The 16,692-nt window shown below is 39.9% G+C and overlaps 1 protein-coding gene across 2 annotated transcripts in view; it reads right to left on the reverse strand.

Moving 5' to 3' along the window:
* LOC135213703 (sodium/glucose cotransporter 4-like) overlaps positions 1-16,692 on the reverse strand; it is a 40,277-nt gene extending 23,585 nt beyond the window's left edge. Inside the window, exons 1-2 of one of the 2 annotated variants that reach the window (XM_064247804.1) lie at positions 16,380-16,692; positions 939-1,010 (exon numbers count right to left, since the gene is read on the reverse strand). In XM_064247804.1, the coding sequence (XP_064103874.1) occupies positions 939-1,010; positions 16,380-16,469 (162 nt within the window). In that variant the 5' untranslated portion in view covers positions 16,470-16,692. The remainder of the gene's footprint in view (positions 1-938; positions 1,011-16,379) is intronic. The other variant, XM_064247805.1, reaches the window with a different exon arrangement.

Consider the following 16,692-nt stretch of genomic DNA (forward strand, 5'->3'; position numbering starts at 1 on the left):
GCTCTAGGGAGTATTGTAGGCCATTTGCTTTTTGTTCAGAATTCATACTATATGTCAGAATTCGTATATAATTCAAATTGTGCTTGAATAGGAGCCAGAATTAGGTACTTTATGGTTTATTTCCTTGTGATGTGTTACACTTGACTGGGTGCACATTTTACCTCGGTTGAATCAGTGTTATAGTAACCTGTGGGCTTTCTCACCACGCAGGCATACGAGTGTCCAAATTTCCTCTGCATAAGATGTTTTACTGCAAGCCATTTGTTTTAGACAATAGCGGCTATTACACATTGCATACAGCTTGTAACGCATTCCCGTGTTCCACCAAGACGTTCCACCCTATGTGCGATGAAGATTTGATGCGCTCTTGAAGCCATAATGTACTTCTCGTGGTAGACTTTTTAGTAACGGGTCCTTGTCGTTATCAATTCTGTGATATTCGCTTTAGTCTATTTTCTCAGAGACGTTTGCTACTTAATCTTTGGCCCTTTCATCCCTTTTCACTAGCTGTTATTTTCATTCCTTCCATTTTTCAAATACTATCACTTTCAACAGGCACTTTGCAGCGCCTCAGTGGCGTGGTCGGTATGGTGTTGACGTGTCACCTCGGTGGCCGCGAGTTTGATTCTCGGGCATTCCATTGAGGAGTGAGAAATGTGTATTTCTGGTGATAGAAGTTGTAGAAGATCACTTTCGACGTGGTTCGGAAGTCACGTAAAGCCGTTGGTAAAGTTGTTGAATAACCATTGGTTCATGCAACGTAAAAACACCATACAAACAAACAAAAAAACAGACACAAGCTCTATCCTGAATGCAAATTACCAGGATTTTTACATTAGATTCAAAACCGTTACTGCCATCATGTTCTGCTTACTTCCAAAGCCCTTTGTGTCATGGATCCTTTGCTTATCAACTTCTCTACCCATTCTTCAACTTACCGGTATCCAGTGCATATTTCTTGACGCCAGAAAATAACTCGAAACGCTTCCCTTCTTGGCTTTCCATGAGGTCTGCAAGGTAAACAAAAAAATCACTATGAACTTTAGGTGTTAGGCTAAGTTGAAATTATTTTATTTAAAGTGTCTTTAAATTATGCTAAATTGAAATGATTTCATTTAAAGTGTCTTTAAATTATGTAAGAACTTATGCATTGCATTTACACAAATAGCGACGTAAGTCTTTAGTTTTGGAAGTTAAAATCAGTTTTAGATTTAATTTCGCTGTGGTTAACATTGAATGTAAGAATTAAGTTTTTTTATCTTTCACTAAAGAAAATATACAATATTTTACAATTTTAATAGAATTATATTAAGAATTTTATCCAAGTTGACTTAAATTTACTAGAATGTAACAAAAATCTTATCTTTTACTTTTAATCTATGTATTTTATTGTCAATATTTTTCTGTAGTTATCCATATAACAACTTTCACCAGTACGTTTTCTTTGAGAAAACGTTGAATAGTCGCGTATCACAACTGCTTATCTGCTTTTTTTCATAGTTAATATGGTTTGATGAAGTGATTGGTTATGTAAACAGTCCCACCATTTTAATCAAAGTGGAAATAACCAACTGCTCATGTAAAATTAATTACTGACTGTCAGTACTTTACTAAGATTAACGAAAACAAAATACTAGTGGTTGGGTGGTAATACAGCAGCATTATTTCATGAAATGATGACAGGGTGAAACTTGACTTGGGAAATATCGCGCACCCCATCTAGACAACATTCAATTATCGACTAAAAATTTATTGGAAGATTTAACTGAATATCACTGCCAGGGAACTGTTTAAATAAATTTTTTTTTAAAAATACGGTTTTATTATAACTGCTTCTTACTAAAATAGGTTAATGCATGATTAAGTTTAAGCTTTCGACCTGAACAATGACGGAATCGTACGAGTGAAGTTCACACGGACTACTTGGGGCAGGGGGAAGGGTTGCTTTGGGGCCCATTATCCTTATGGTTAACATCGGGTCATTCGAACAGTTTACTGATAAGACAAATTAACCAGAAAGATTAAGTACTTAACATTAACCTTTGTCCTGTAAATGCCCAATACCCTCAACTACGTTGTCCCGAGTCCCAACCGTCTCGTCAACTCAGTGCGCCTAGCATAATTACCATTGGTGGGTGGTAGTTTGGGTGGGGGGACCCCTGAGACTTGGCTTGGACTTGCCAATGTAATGTGAAGTAGTTCCCTGAATTACTGTGCATGCCTGATACTCACTTAAAATTTACTTTATTCATACTCAGTTTACTTACGCCAAGACAAAAGCTAATTTATTTCGCAGGGACCAATGCATAGGCCTAGTATCCCCGTAGGATGTTAAATAAATATGTCAAAATTATCTTTTGTGGGATGGGGGTGGGGAGGTAAATTAGGATCAAAAGAATTGCGTCGAGGTTCATCTAGTCTACAGTATTTTTATATACATTCATCATATATATCGGCAATTTATTGGCTCTCGACACTGGTTGCTGGAACAGTGAGGATTATAATGTGGCAAAAATATTTGTCGGAAGTTGTTTTCGATGTTATTTGTGCCTTCGATTCATCTGCGGACTACCGACGTTCCCATTTTGAGATCATCCTGACAATGATCTGCGATATAAGAGTCCTCTTATGTCCTTAGATCAAATACTCAGGCAAACCGTGGTGATGAGATAGCTACCAATATGAGCAGCAAAGCCAAAAGTGGTGTGTGCAGTAAGGCAAAGGTGCTTCCAGTGGTATTATTGGTATACCGCAGGTTGGTGTTAAATCCTGAGACCTACCGGTGCTAAAAGCGGATATTCTATTGTAAGCAGGTTGGGTATACTCAAACACGAGCAATATGCAATAGCTGTATTTTCACACAGTTCAATACATGATGAGCAGCAGTGCACGTGACAGTGTTGAGGCTACGCTTACCCAAGCGAGACTGCCCCAGACTCAATTTCTTCCGCCTTAAACACATTTTGGCGGGAATACAAGTAACTTACATATGCATCATATGGAAACATCCTACATCCCTTCTCTAAAAATAAATGTATTACACTTTTCATGAAATTGAAGGTTTATCAAGTAATTATACAGAAGAGAAGTATAAGGCATACTGACGACAAAATGGTGTTATATGAGAGAAAAAACAAATCATATAAGTGGAACGTGATTACGTGCTCATTGCAAAGTAGGACGACATTTAGTTGCATGAAGTTGACAAGTTATTACAAAATGGCCACATATTCAGTGCAAAAAGAAAATGCATAACTAAGAGAAATCAAATTGTACATAATTGAAAAATCACAAACTGTAGTTTTTATGCCAACACGGAGGATTTATTTTCCTCGTCCCTCTTCTAGGTTGGCGGTCAGCACACGAGTCAGGGGGGGAAAGTGAACGAGTAGGTGGGGAAACCTGCACTCTTATTTCCCGAAGATGTTTTCTGTTTCTCGTTGATATTCTTCCACTACCATCTAATTTTATGACATATTGGCGGTCTCCTTTCATTTCAATGACTTTTGCAATACGATCCCAGGCCTTAGAGACAACATTTTGCACTGCTACTGTGGTACCCGTTTGCAAGGGGCGGAGTCTCTTTGCACTAGAATCATGACGGAACTTGACATTTCTCAAGTGTCTACCCATCTTCTCCTCTCTGTCTATCATAATGTCTGCCCACTGCTCTGTTATCTTATGGTAGCTTTTAATCATGGGGACTGAGTCTCTGAGTTGTCGTCCCATGGCTAATTGTGCCGGCGATTTATCGATGTCTCTTAGGGGCGTATTTCTATATTGCAAAATGGCTCTTGCAAAACTATCTGTGTCGAGGCTTCCGTCACTTCTTGTGTTATCTTGAATGGTTCTTTTTGCTGTACGTACTGCTGCCTCTGCCCTCCCGTTGGATAGGGGGTAATGGGCTGAGGATATTCTCATCCTAACCCCCCATTTCTGTAAGAAGCTAGCCATTTCAGTGCTTACCAAATTTGTGCCACCGTCGAGGGAGATTTCTTCCGGGGCACCCCACTGCATGAAGTATCGTCGGAAGAGTGGGATCAACTTAGCAGAAGTAGCACCACTTGGAAAGAAGGCAATTTCCAGCCAACCAGTAAGCCTATCTGCATATGCCAGATATTGTTTTCCACATATTTGAAACATATCCATGACCGTCTGTTGAAAAGGATATTCAGGGGGTAGGGGTGGGTAGGCAATAAGCGGTTCCTTTTGTTGGGATGGAGCGATGACGTCACATGTTCTGCACTGCATCCTCTTGAGATTCAGTTGACCCTCCATCCCAGGCCAATACACAGCCTGCCGTGCCCTACGAATCATTGAATCAGAGCTTTGGTGGCCTGAGTGTAGGTTAGAGACAACTCGGTCTCGTAGTGACACAGGTATTACTAGACGTATGTGCCCTTCATCATATGAATACACCACCAGTTCGTCCACGATGCCAAGTCGGTCCCGTACGTTAAAATACGGCTTTATGCTGGAGTCGACTAGATTTCTTGATACCGGCCAAGAACCTGCGGCTACCATACTCTTTAGCAGCTGATATTCCACATCGCTTTCAGCAGCTTTTTTAACAGAATTCCAGTCGAGGGTTATGACGTCATCACTCAGCGACGTGATCAACACTGCAACGCACGAACTCTCAACCTCCTCCCCCATCTCACTGTCACTCGCATTTATTGGGCTTCTGATTACTGGGTATCTTGAAAGAGTATCGGCTGTTGAGTTTTTCTTCCCAGGAATGTATTTCACTGTGAAACTGTATTGTAATGTTTTTTCCTTTAATCGAAGCAAATGAGGATTTGCAATGTCTTTCAATTCTCTATCACCAAACACTTTGACCAGCGGACGGTGGTCAGTAACAAGGATAATATTGGGACATCCCAGTAGGAATAATCTAGCTTTCTGAAAGCACAATACCACGGCAGCAGCCTCTCCTTCAACGACTGCATAATTGACTTCTGCCGAGGTTAAATGTCTACTTCCACAGAGGGCAAGCTTCCATCCCCCTTTGCAACAAAATGGGACTTTATCCTCTTCGCAACTGCAATGTTGTTGTAACACCAGAAATCCCATCCCATCACGCGACCAGTCAGTGATTACCGCAGTTCGCCTAGATTTATCGTAATAGGCCAATCCATCCCCAATCAAATTGCATAAAATTTCTTTAGTCTTTTCGAATGCATTCTGTAACATTTCATCCCAGTATACCTTTCGACTGGTTGACTTTTTTTAGGAGGTCTCGAAAGGGTTCCATTAGTTGAGAGGTAGCAACAAATGGTGCCATTTGGTTTACGAGGCCAAACCAAGACCTTATGTCAGTGATGGTTGGTTGATTTGGCATTGGGAAGCTCTTGATTGCAGACAACTTTTCCTCACCTGGCTTGAAATTGTCCCAACCTAATTCATAGCCTACAAAGTCTACCTCGCGTTGGCAAAATTGAAATTTATCAGGATTGAGGGTAACTCCGTTCTCTTCACATACTTGTAAAAAACTTATCGTGTGATAAAACGCTCCTTCCACAGTATCATCATATAGGAGAACATCATCGACACATTTAGATTTTCTCGGAATGTCCGCTATTACATCATCAAAGCGCTTTGAGTATGCATCCGAGGCACAGACATGTCCCATTGGGGTCCTACAATACTGGTACCTACCCCATGGGGATATGAAGGTAGTCAGGTGCCGACTTTCCTCATCTAATTCCACTTGATGGAAACCAGAATAGGCATCTATTACAGTTTTGTATGAACGCACAGGTACACTGGATGCCATGTCGAACGGGGCGGGGCAAAAGTGTGATGAGTTTCTCTTTTGCAATATTTGTTTAGCTTTTGGTAATCCACTGTTCTTCTTGGGTTTCCATTCCTTTTAGCTACTACTACCATTCGCGCACACCAATCGGTTGCAGTTCCTGTAGGAATGGGGCGGATTATTCCCAGTTTTACATCGTCGTCCAGCTGTTTTTTTACCTCTTGCTCCCAATGTTTGGGAATTGGAATTGGCATATGGGACTGCATCAGGGAGAAGGTGGATGTGGTGTGGCTTTCCCTTCATTACCGGTAATGGATTCCGTTTAGTATTGAATACCGTACCTGAGAAACGCTCCAAAATCCACCTTTTGAGCTTAGGTACATTGGCCTCCTGAGGGTAGAACGGCAACTCTATAACGTCATGGGTGTTGCTCCCATCACTGGTGACGTCATTGGCATCCACACTATTGGGTCGTTCCCTACCAATATTATTTACTGACATTCCGTCTACCTTAACATGATGGGGAAAGTTTGCATCCACTAATCCTAAACCCTTACATACATCTATAGATTGGTATAGCCTAGAGACACCGCACACTACTAACACCTCTATGTTTAGAGCGTTATTTCTACCCAATGTTATTGTACAACGCAACAGTACCCAGTACTCTCATGGGTTTTTCGGCTGCATGATTAACCCTGGCGTTCGAACGATGCAACTGTTTCACGTTCAGTCCTAATTGATGCAAAACCTTTTCCCCCATAATACAAACTTCGGCCCCAGTATCGGCAATAGCATCAATAAATGCTTCATACATTGGTACATCACGTCTCATTTTATGTTCAACTTTTACGCGCACATGCGGTAGCTTTCCCGCCAATGCTGTCACCTGCTGGACCCCACAGTGCTGCACTAATGTGCATGCCGTCACTGACATGGTATCGTCATCATGGTCAACTTCAATGCCTGCTGCCTTGTTATTCGCACGTTTTTTCTGCAATATCTAGCTAAATGACCCTTTACACCACAGTTGTGGCAACACACTTCACTTGCATAGCAGCTAGATTTATTTTCCTCATGAATGCGTCCACAATTATCACATCTCTTACCTGACATGAGTAGCTTACTATCCTTTTGTCGACGAAAGTTCGATTTTACTGCCGCAACATCACTATGTTCTGTTTCATTATTATTATAGGGCAGCAATTCTTTTCCCACCTTGGCAGTAATGAGTCTATGGTTAATTTTGCTGGCCCCACTATCCCTTTCAGCTGCCTCATATATTTCACACTTCTGTAGTATTTTGGCGACACTGTTATATTTTTCGTAGTCTTGGAGTATTTCTTGTTTCAATCCGCAGTAATTCAAACCACTGGCTAACCTGTGAGTCAGCATATAGTCACTCATGTCATTTTTGCACCGAGGGCAGCGGAAAGCACAATCTAAAGCCAATTCCTGACACCGATGTACATATGTCTTCGCGGGTTCCATAGGCCCTTGCTGTGCACTAAAAAATTTATCCCACAGAATTGCACGGTTCACAGACTTTTGAGTTACTTCTTGGACGGCATCCAATGCCTGATGTAGAGAAAGGGCTTTCCATTCATCGGACGTGTAACAAGCGTCCAATGCCCTTTGTAACTGATCATCGCAGTTCAAACGAATGCTTAGCACAGCATCTTCGGTTGAAACCCTGCCAATTTGGAACCAATCTGTCATAGACCTACGCCACTTCCTAAATGCTCCTTGTGACATTTCGTACGAACATTTGTCGGGCATAATTGCTCTCATACCTGAGGGGGCACCACTGCTCTGTCGCTGCTGCAAGAAAAGGTTTGCCATTGCACTCAGAAGGTCCTCATTCCCACCATTGGTGCGGCTACGTAAAGAAAGCCCGTCGAATGGCCCCTCTTCTTGGTGTTGTTGAATATCTTGCACCCGACATCTTGAAGGCTTCCCAGGTCCTTATATCACTGCGCCATGTAAGCAGGTTGGGTATACTCAAACACGAGCAATATGCAATGGCTGTATTTTCACACAGTTCAATACATGATGAGCAGCAGTGCACGTGACAGTGTTGAGGCTACGCTTACCCAAGCGAGACTGCCCCAGACTCAATTTTTCCCGCCTTAAACACATTTTGGTGGAATACAAGTAACTTACATATGCATCCTACAACTATACTGTAATACACTATGTAACAATCCCGCCACCTGGCGGTTTACGTAATAGGCATGGCCATTGTCGACACCCAGCAATACCAAGCAGTTGCAATTGGCATCATTGTGAAATGCGTGCATCACCCGTAGTTTGGTTTACATGGACTATGTTGATTGCTTACAAAGAGTTAGATCTTGTCGACAGTATTCTCAAACCAAAAATACATCCTCTGGGATTAGCTATTGATTGTTGGGACTAGCTGGGACCAAGATTAAGAGAGTTTACTCTCTGAGTCTAGACTTCGGCTCGTAACCGTCAATAAGGAAACCGGTCACTTACTTGAAACTGGTTGGCGGAAAGCTTCTTGGGAACTAAGGGCCCTTTCACACTATGTCGCAACTACATTCGGCTAGCAGTCGATTATTATCTCTAATGTACCTTTTCACACTATGTCGGTCCGGCATCGCATGAGGGCCCTTTCACATTATGCGATTCTTGTCGGACCAAGATGCGATTGCAGTGCCGTATCTAAATGCGACACAAAATTACGCAAATCGTATATTTGTCCGACTGCCGCACAAAGTGACCCAATTTTTGACAAGTCTGCTCTCCTGAGCCTGTAGTGGTGACTGGATGGACAGGAAGAGAAAATGATTGTGTCTTTATACATATCATTTGAGAAAAAAAGAACGGAAAATCTTGAATTCACTGGGTATACCCTTTGAATACACAAAGGCACTTGTATGGTGCATTTGCCACACTTTTCGAGGAGCTGAAGAGAGATGATGATAAATTTTTCAGTTACTTCAGACTGTCTAAAACAAACTTTGACGAACTTTTGTCACGTCTGCATGACCAGTAGCTAAAAGAAAATACGACATTCAGAGATGCTATTTCGCCAGCACAACAACTGGCAGTTACCATCTGGTAAGAAGAAATATGCACCTTTCCTTGTAAATTTGCTTTTCCATATAGAAATAAAAAAGGATAAATGAAAGCAATAAGTTTTAGCTGAAACATCTCCATTTATCAAAAGTATAAACTGATATATGTATCTCAAAAACAAAAGTCTTTTACTTTGATATAAAAAAAAATGCATATCTCTCTCTGTTCATCAAGTAATGTAAATAAAACGTTAAGTGTTAACTAAAAAACTTTTTAAAAATCATATTTATCGAAATCAAAAGCTTTTAGCCCTCTTTTATATCAATAATTTGGCGATACTCTTCTAATAATTTCAGTATCAAAACGTATATGTAACCTAAATTAAACAAAACTGCAAATCATTTAGTTCATCATTTCTCAGTAATTTATACTTAAGCTATCCATCCCTCTAGTTCTTTCTTATTTCCCAATAACACTATTTATTATTGTTATTACTGTATGGTGTTTTTTCGTTGCATGGAACCAGTGGTTATTCAGCAACGGGAATAACACTATTTATATCCCTCAAATGATTTCAATACCCAATGCACCCGATCGCCAGAAGCAGTGGAAGTCTACTGCTGCCGCACGTATATGCAGGAAACAATCGCATATTGTGAAGACACGTATTGAACGCAATGGCCAACTGCAATCGCGTCTGGGTGCAGCACCAGACATATCCAGTGGGGCCTGTTGGCTGTAATGCGATGCCGGACCGGCAAATCTGCCGGATCGACATACTGTGAAAAGGTACATTGGAAATAACAGTCGACTGCTAGCCGTATGTAGTTGCGACATCGTGTCGCATTTACGTGCGACATAGTGTAAAAGGGCCCGCACAGCCGACAGGCCCCACGATTGCAGTTGGCCATTGTGTTCAATACGTGTCTTCACACTATGCGATTGTTTCCTGCATATACGTGCGGCAGCATTAGATTTCCACTGCTTCTGGTGATCGGGTGCATTGGGTATTGAAATCATTTGAGGGATATAAATAGTGTTATTCCCGTTGCTGAATAACCACTGGTTCCATGCAACGAAAAAACACCATACAATAATAATAATAATAACAATAATGATGAGTGTTATTGGTAAATAAGAAAGAACTAGAGATATGGATAAGTATAAAGTACTGAGAAATGAATTACTAAATGATTTACAGTTTTTTTTCATTTAGGTTACATATACATCGTGATACTGAAATTATTAGGTTATCGGCAAATTTATATAAAAGATTTCGATAAATATGATTTTTCTAAAAGAAGTTTTTATAGGTAACACTTAGGTTTTATTTACATTAATTAATGAAAGAGAGAGATATGCATTTTTTTATATCAAAGTAAAAGATTTTAGTTTTTAATATAGATATATCAGTTTATACTTCTGATAAATAGAGATGTTTCAGCTAACACTTGTTGTTTTCATTTATCCTTCTCAATTTCTATATGGACAAGCAAATTTACAAGGAAAGGTGCATACTATTTCTTCTTACCAGATGGTAACTGCCAGTTATGCTGGCGAAATAGCATCTCTGACTGTCGTATTTTCTTTTAGCAACTGGTCATGTAGACGTGACAAGAAAGAGTTCCTCAAAGGTTGTTTTAGACATTCTGAAGTAATTAAAAAATTTATCATCATCTCTCTTCAGCTCCTCGAAAAGTGTGGCAAATGCACAATACAAGTGCCTTTGTGTATTCAAAGGACGTACCCAGTGAATTCTAGATTTTCTCTTCGTTTTTCTCAAATTAAATAGATAGACACAATTTTCTCTTCCTGTCCATCTAGTCACCACTTTGTAAGGCAGTCGGAGAAATGTACGATTTGCGCAATTTTGTGTCGCATTTAGATCCGGCACTGCAATCGTATCTTGGTGACAAGAATCGCATAGTGTGAAAGGGCCCTAATAGTCTATATTATACAAAAAAGAATATATTATTATTAGTATATTATTATTTTTTCAAATCAGTAGCGTGTAGTCACTTAATCTTTTAGAGAAACTGATAAATCCCGAAGAAAACCGAGAAACTTGACTTTTTTTTTTCACAAAATTGATAAGAACTACTCACGTCAACGATTCTGAATCGTAGATTTCAAGACGTAATAAACAAATTCGTTGTTAATCGTCTTATCAGTGTGATTTAATTTATTACACATTTCAGTATTACGTCTTTACCTTTTATCTGTGAGTGGTATTAATCATCCCAGTTTTTAAACAAATTTTTTTTCATTTTCGGAGTTAACAGCATGTGGTAATTGCTGCCCAATTATACGTTCTCTTTTTAGGTTGTTTGTAGTTTATTGCATTTCTCCGCTGTTATCTAAGCTAGACTTCCTAGCTTTGTATTATGTTAGTCCAGATGTACATGGACATATATAGGACTTGACGGAATATTATATGGCTATTTTTATCGAAATAATAACTCTCCATCTCACGTACAGTTATTATTTTGGTTATATTCTCTCTCTCTCTCTCAAAAACTGCTTTTATTTTCTTCTTATCATTTTGTCTTCCCTTCATCTTCATCGGTAAATGGAAAAATGAAACCTGGCTGAGTGCTTTCTAGACAAGTGTTGTTCTCGGGCGTCGGAACGATAATTGTCACCGCAAGCAAATATGTTCTGGAGTTCGTTAACTTCTCGCTGCCAAACGTATGATAATTATCTGACCAGCACTCGACAAATCTGCAATTGCCCTTGTTTGTGCTCGTGTGACGTCAAATTAACAAGCGTGTGTGTGTGTGTGAGTGCGTGTGTGTTTGCCAGCGTTCATGATCTCTTTCTTCCACTTTACTCTCCAACCGCTCTAAAAATTGATTCATACTGCAACTTCAAGGTTTTCCTCCTGTCACACCTTTCCAACGGTCATTTGATCCCCCCACCCTGTTATTGTTTTGAGAAGCGAGTGTTCGCCTGGATAATAACAGCTACTCTAAATTTTGTGACCATGAATCAGGCGACATAAACAGCCAGTTGGTGTTAACAATAGACATTGTCAGCAGTTCTCTTGCGTAAGTTAACCAGGAAGATGAAATGTGAGTCGAGGAGGGTCGATCGAGATTTATTGTTATCGCCAACTCAGGGAGTATGCCTATAAACTACTTTTTTTTTGGGGGGGCGCGTTAGAACAGGTTCTGTGGAAGAGCCTAAAAAGGTCTGAAAAAAGGGGTTCGCGTCGAGCTTAAGATACAGGAATTTTAGGATATGATATTCATGATTTATTTATTAGAATAAAAATGAGAAAAATGTATAATGTGCATGCTAAATAGTCCAGATAATTATTTCTAATAAAGATAGTATATTTATAATTGCTGTTGTTGTTAAGTTTTATAGTTTAATTAGCGATTCGTGGATTAATGTTGTGAATGTCGAACCAGTCACTGCCTTGGAAAGACTCAGAATCCAGTTGTTTCATTTAATTTGGTTTGGAGGAAGTTACGCCTTCAAGTACTTGTATATTTGTGTGTGTCTTTGTTTGTTTGTTTGTTTGTGTTCGCACATCCTCATGTACGTATTAACATTATACCGTTTAAAAAAAACGCGTGAACAAAATTTTATGGAACTTGCTAAATGCACTTATAGGAAGATTTTCTCAGTATGATTGACCGCTGAATGGCCACAGTTGCCTCAGCGCTTGGCAAATATGCCTAGAATCTGTAAATCAATCAATCAATCAGTATGATTAACATTGGCAGAAATCGGGTCAGAATTCATCATTTATGGACAGAAAAAATCTCGGTTTTGGTACAATTTCTTCCTTAAAGTGAAATAATAATCAGTACAATTGCCAATTTTACAAGAAATTCTCCGAATCTGTTTGTGAGAACCCTTAAATACAGACAATCCGTATGGGGGTAGGGCCGTCAGTGCAACCCACGCGGTGCACTGTAGGCATTACTCATGGTTCTTTGCAGCGTCCCCTCGGCCCCTAGCTGAAACCCCTTACATTCATTTTACTGTACCTCCGTTCACTTTCGTTTTTTCATCTTGTTATCCACCCTCTCTTAACAGTTGTCAATTTCAGCTTCAGCGCACAGTGACCTTAGAGGTCCCAGCGCTTGGGCTTTGGTCTAAATTCAGTGTTATATTCCATTCCATGAAATTTGACATGAGTGCACACGAACATATTTTCCCAGTGAATTCGTCGTCTTTCAAATGCGTTTTCGAACTTTGGAAAACTTCCGGTAACTGTATCTCGACCTAACTAAAAAAAAAAAAAAATGCGCAGCAGCTACGGCCCATGCAACTCTCAGCCGAGGCTCGTTGGTGGCTTGTTGCCAGACGCACAATCGTGGCCAACTTTAACCTTAAACAAAATAAAAGCTACTGAGGTTAGAGGGCTGCAGTTTGGTACATTTGATGATTGGAGGGTGCATGATCAACGTACCAGTTTGCAGCCCTCTAGCCACAGTAGTTTTGAAGATCTGATGGCGGACAGACAAATAGCCAAGTCCGAAGTTTGATTTCGCAGAAAACTAAAAACTGAAATGCCCAAATATCTGTCATTAGAAGGAAAGCACCGTCATGATTATTATAGAATTCAATAATCGCTATTCAAATCGCTCGGAACAAGAGAATACTATAGTTATCGGTCAGTTTTCCCTGAGAGATGATTACTTGGGCAACAGCCGCTAATGTTTTTTGATCAGTTTGGTCTACATTCTCCTCATTGTGGCAGTAGTGTGACTTGCCAAAAGTTTGAATGAAAAAGTTCGATGAATGTTGAAGCCTCAGTTTTTGCATTAATGCTGTGTGAAGTTCTCTCTATAAATTACACTTCTGTGAAACAAACCACACGATATCGCGAAGAACAGTGTCATGACACCCTTGAATGATTTTATGAGGCGTCATAACTCCGTCTAGTTTACAGCTTCGTGTTAATTCTCTCTTCCTCTCATTCACTCTGCTCGTGTATGCGGGGGACTGAGTTTACATTGATTAAACGAAAACACATAACGGATGCAATATAAGAATGTTGACTACGCATTTGACATTTTTCTCTTGAAAAAAAACATTTTCCTATAACAGGCATTCTCCCAGGGGGATAGTTCCGTCAGTGGACCTCATGCGGTGCACAATAGGCATTATTTAAGGTTCTTTGCAGCGTGCCTTCGGCCATTAGCTGCAACCACTTTCGTTCCTTGTACAGTACCTCCTTTCATATTCTCTTTCCTCCATCTTACTTCCCACCCTCCTAACACTTTATTCATAGTGCAACTGCTTTGAGGTTTTCCTCCTGTTACACCTTTCAAACCTTTTACTGTCAATTTCCATTTCAGCGTTGAGTGACCTCATAGGTCCCAGTCATTGGCCTTTGTCCTAAATTCCACATTCAATTCAGCGTGTGTTGTTTTCCGAAAAGGTCACTCACAATATGGCAGTTGAAAACTAGCCTCGTTTCTCTTAAGGGCAGATTAATGCCAAATCACGGATGGCAGAAGAAGCGATCCTCCATTTTAAATGGTCTTGTCTGATCTCTCACTCGTAGCTTGTCCTTGAAATCAACCCAGGCAAGAACGCCTGCGCAGGATTTTCGTCCAGAAGGACAGGCCTTCAAGCAGTCGTGCCTTTGCATGAACACCTACATAAGTAAAAGTTAAATATACAGGGTGTCCATAAAGTCCCAGTACCATTACAGTTATTTATTGCTTAGAAACCATGTAACATAGAGTAATGCAGTTTTATGTAGAATGTTCTATATTTCCTCAAGTTTACATTCAGTACACTTCATTCTACAAAAAAACTGCATTGCTCTTATGTTATGTGGTTTCTGAGCAATAAATACTTGTAATGGTACTGGGACTTTATGGACACCCTGTGTATTAGTTTAACCAGACCAATTAGCTGGTTAACAGCTCTCCTAGGGCTGGACCGAAGAATTAGATATTTTTACGTGGCTAGGAACTAATTGGTAACCCAGCGACGGAACCTACAGCTTATTGTGGGAGCCGAACCACCTATTATCGAGAAATGAGTTTCTAATCGCCAGAAACAAATTCCTCTGATTCCACGTTGGCAGAGCGGGGAATCGAACTCTCGACTACCGAATCGGTAGGCGAGCACGTAACCCTTAACTCGTCCAACGAGGAACTTCGTAAGAATATCTGCAGGTGGTGTTACCGGTTATAAAGTCACAGGAAAAAAGTTACAATTCTGGCTAGGGGGAAAAGACACAGTTTTGGCTTGGGAAAAATTGCAGGAAAGAGTAACAAGTTTAGCTATGGAAAAAAGTCGTAGGAAAAGTCACAATTTTAGCCAGGGAAAAAAGTCGCAGGAAAAACGTCAATTTTGGTCAGTGAAAAAAAGTCGCAGGAAAAAAAAAGTTATAATTTTGGCTAGGGAAAAAAGTCGCAGGAAAAAATTCACAATTTTGTCTAGTGGAAAAAAGTCGCAGGAAAAAATTCACAATTTTGTCTAGTGGAAAAAAGTCGCAGGAAAAAAATTCACAATTTTGTCGAGAGAAAAAAAGTCGCAGGAAAAAAATTCACAATATTGTCTAGTGGAAAAAAGTCGCAGGAAAAATGGTCACATTAATTTATTCATAATATTTCTTGGGAGTCGCCATCTTTACGATATTTGCAGTCTTTTGTTTATGTTTATACGGAAATCCCAAACGAGCTTGCTTAGCGCTAAGCACACCGCAAAGGTGGATACATATACCGGTTAAAAACACTGTCTAGGAAAGATGATTGTGACTTTTTTTTTTCCCTGTCGCTTGATTTCTCTGTGACTTTTTTCCCTGAAGAGAATATGATGTTTAACTATTTGCCTTAATGTATTATTATTAAACGAACAACTCAAGGCGTGATCTTAACATTTTCCTTATCGTAGGAAATCTTACACATTCTTGCATACACACTATTTGTCATAGTAAGATTTTAATTTAAAAAAAAATATTCTTAAGTATTTTTATGAGATGGATCTGTCACTTAATCGGTCACTGTTTTATCAGTCAAGACGATAACTAAAGTTGCTATAACCAGCATCTAGAAATTGATATCTTGCCCACCGGAAATGCTAGCTGGGTTATGGGACAGGTAATCAGTTCATCGCTTTCAATTCATTTGTTTTTCTTGGGTGGGCCTCAATTTAATACGAGCGTGAGACTGTGCTGGCATAAGGCATGCATTACCTAAAACAGCAATGAGAAGTCCCTCTGTAAAAGATTTTTTGTTTTTGTTTGGAATAATGATGCTAAGAAAATAAATTTTTATAAGTTACAGAGAAATCCTGTGTACACAATCCTGCTTATGTTGGGTTGTGTTTTCCTTCACTGGTCTGTGTTTTCGAAAAAATATTCTGAGTTGAGCTGCAATTATATCGTAGTGCTTATTTACCATTCAGTCTCCTATACGATTGATTTCCATTGTTTCTATAAAGTATCTGAACATTTTCTACCTTTTAGATATCTCTCTTTTGTCCCTGTAAAGTAACTCGTGGATTGTTCGTCGTATTGTGATCACGTAGTCAAGTCTGCTTGCATTTCCCTAGCTCGTACAGTTTCGTCTTAATACCCTAGAAAAACGGAGTACTTTCAACTCACATACAATCCAACAGCGAGGACGAAGACGAAATAGCCCGCGAGAACTAGGAAGTCAATCCAGTTCAGCTTCATTCCTTCGTCGTCAGCCATCTTGTATCGACAGGAAGGTTTTACAGTTCGCTGTCTTTTAAAAGTCTATATAGAACGGTTGGGTCTGGTTCTGGGAAAGTGTGATGGCAGAAGACTCTCAAGGCGAAGATGTAACGTACTGTGAGGGGCCAAGTTACTGATGGCGACTCCGTCTCCTGAAGGCTTCTTTATATGTGTGTGCACGCCTTCGAGTTGCCGGTGTCTTGATAGACTCCGAGTGGGA

This window comes from Macrobrachium nipponense, chromosome 43 (genome assembly GCF_015104395.2).
Source record: "Macrobrachium nipponense isolate FS-2020 chromosome 43, ASM1510439v2, whole genome shotgun sequence".
Lineage (NCBI taxonomy): Eukaryota > Metazoa > Arthropoda > Malacostraca > Decapoda > Palaemonidae > Macrobrachium > Macrobrachium nipponense.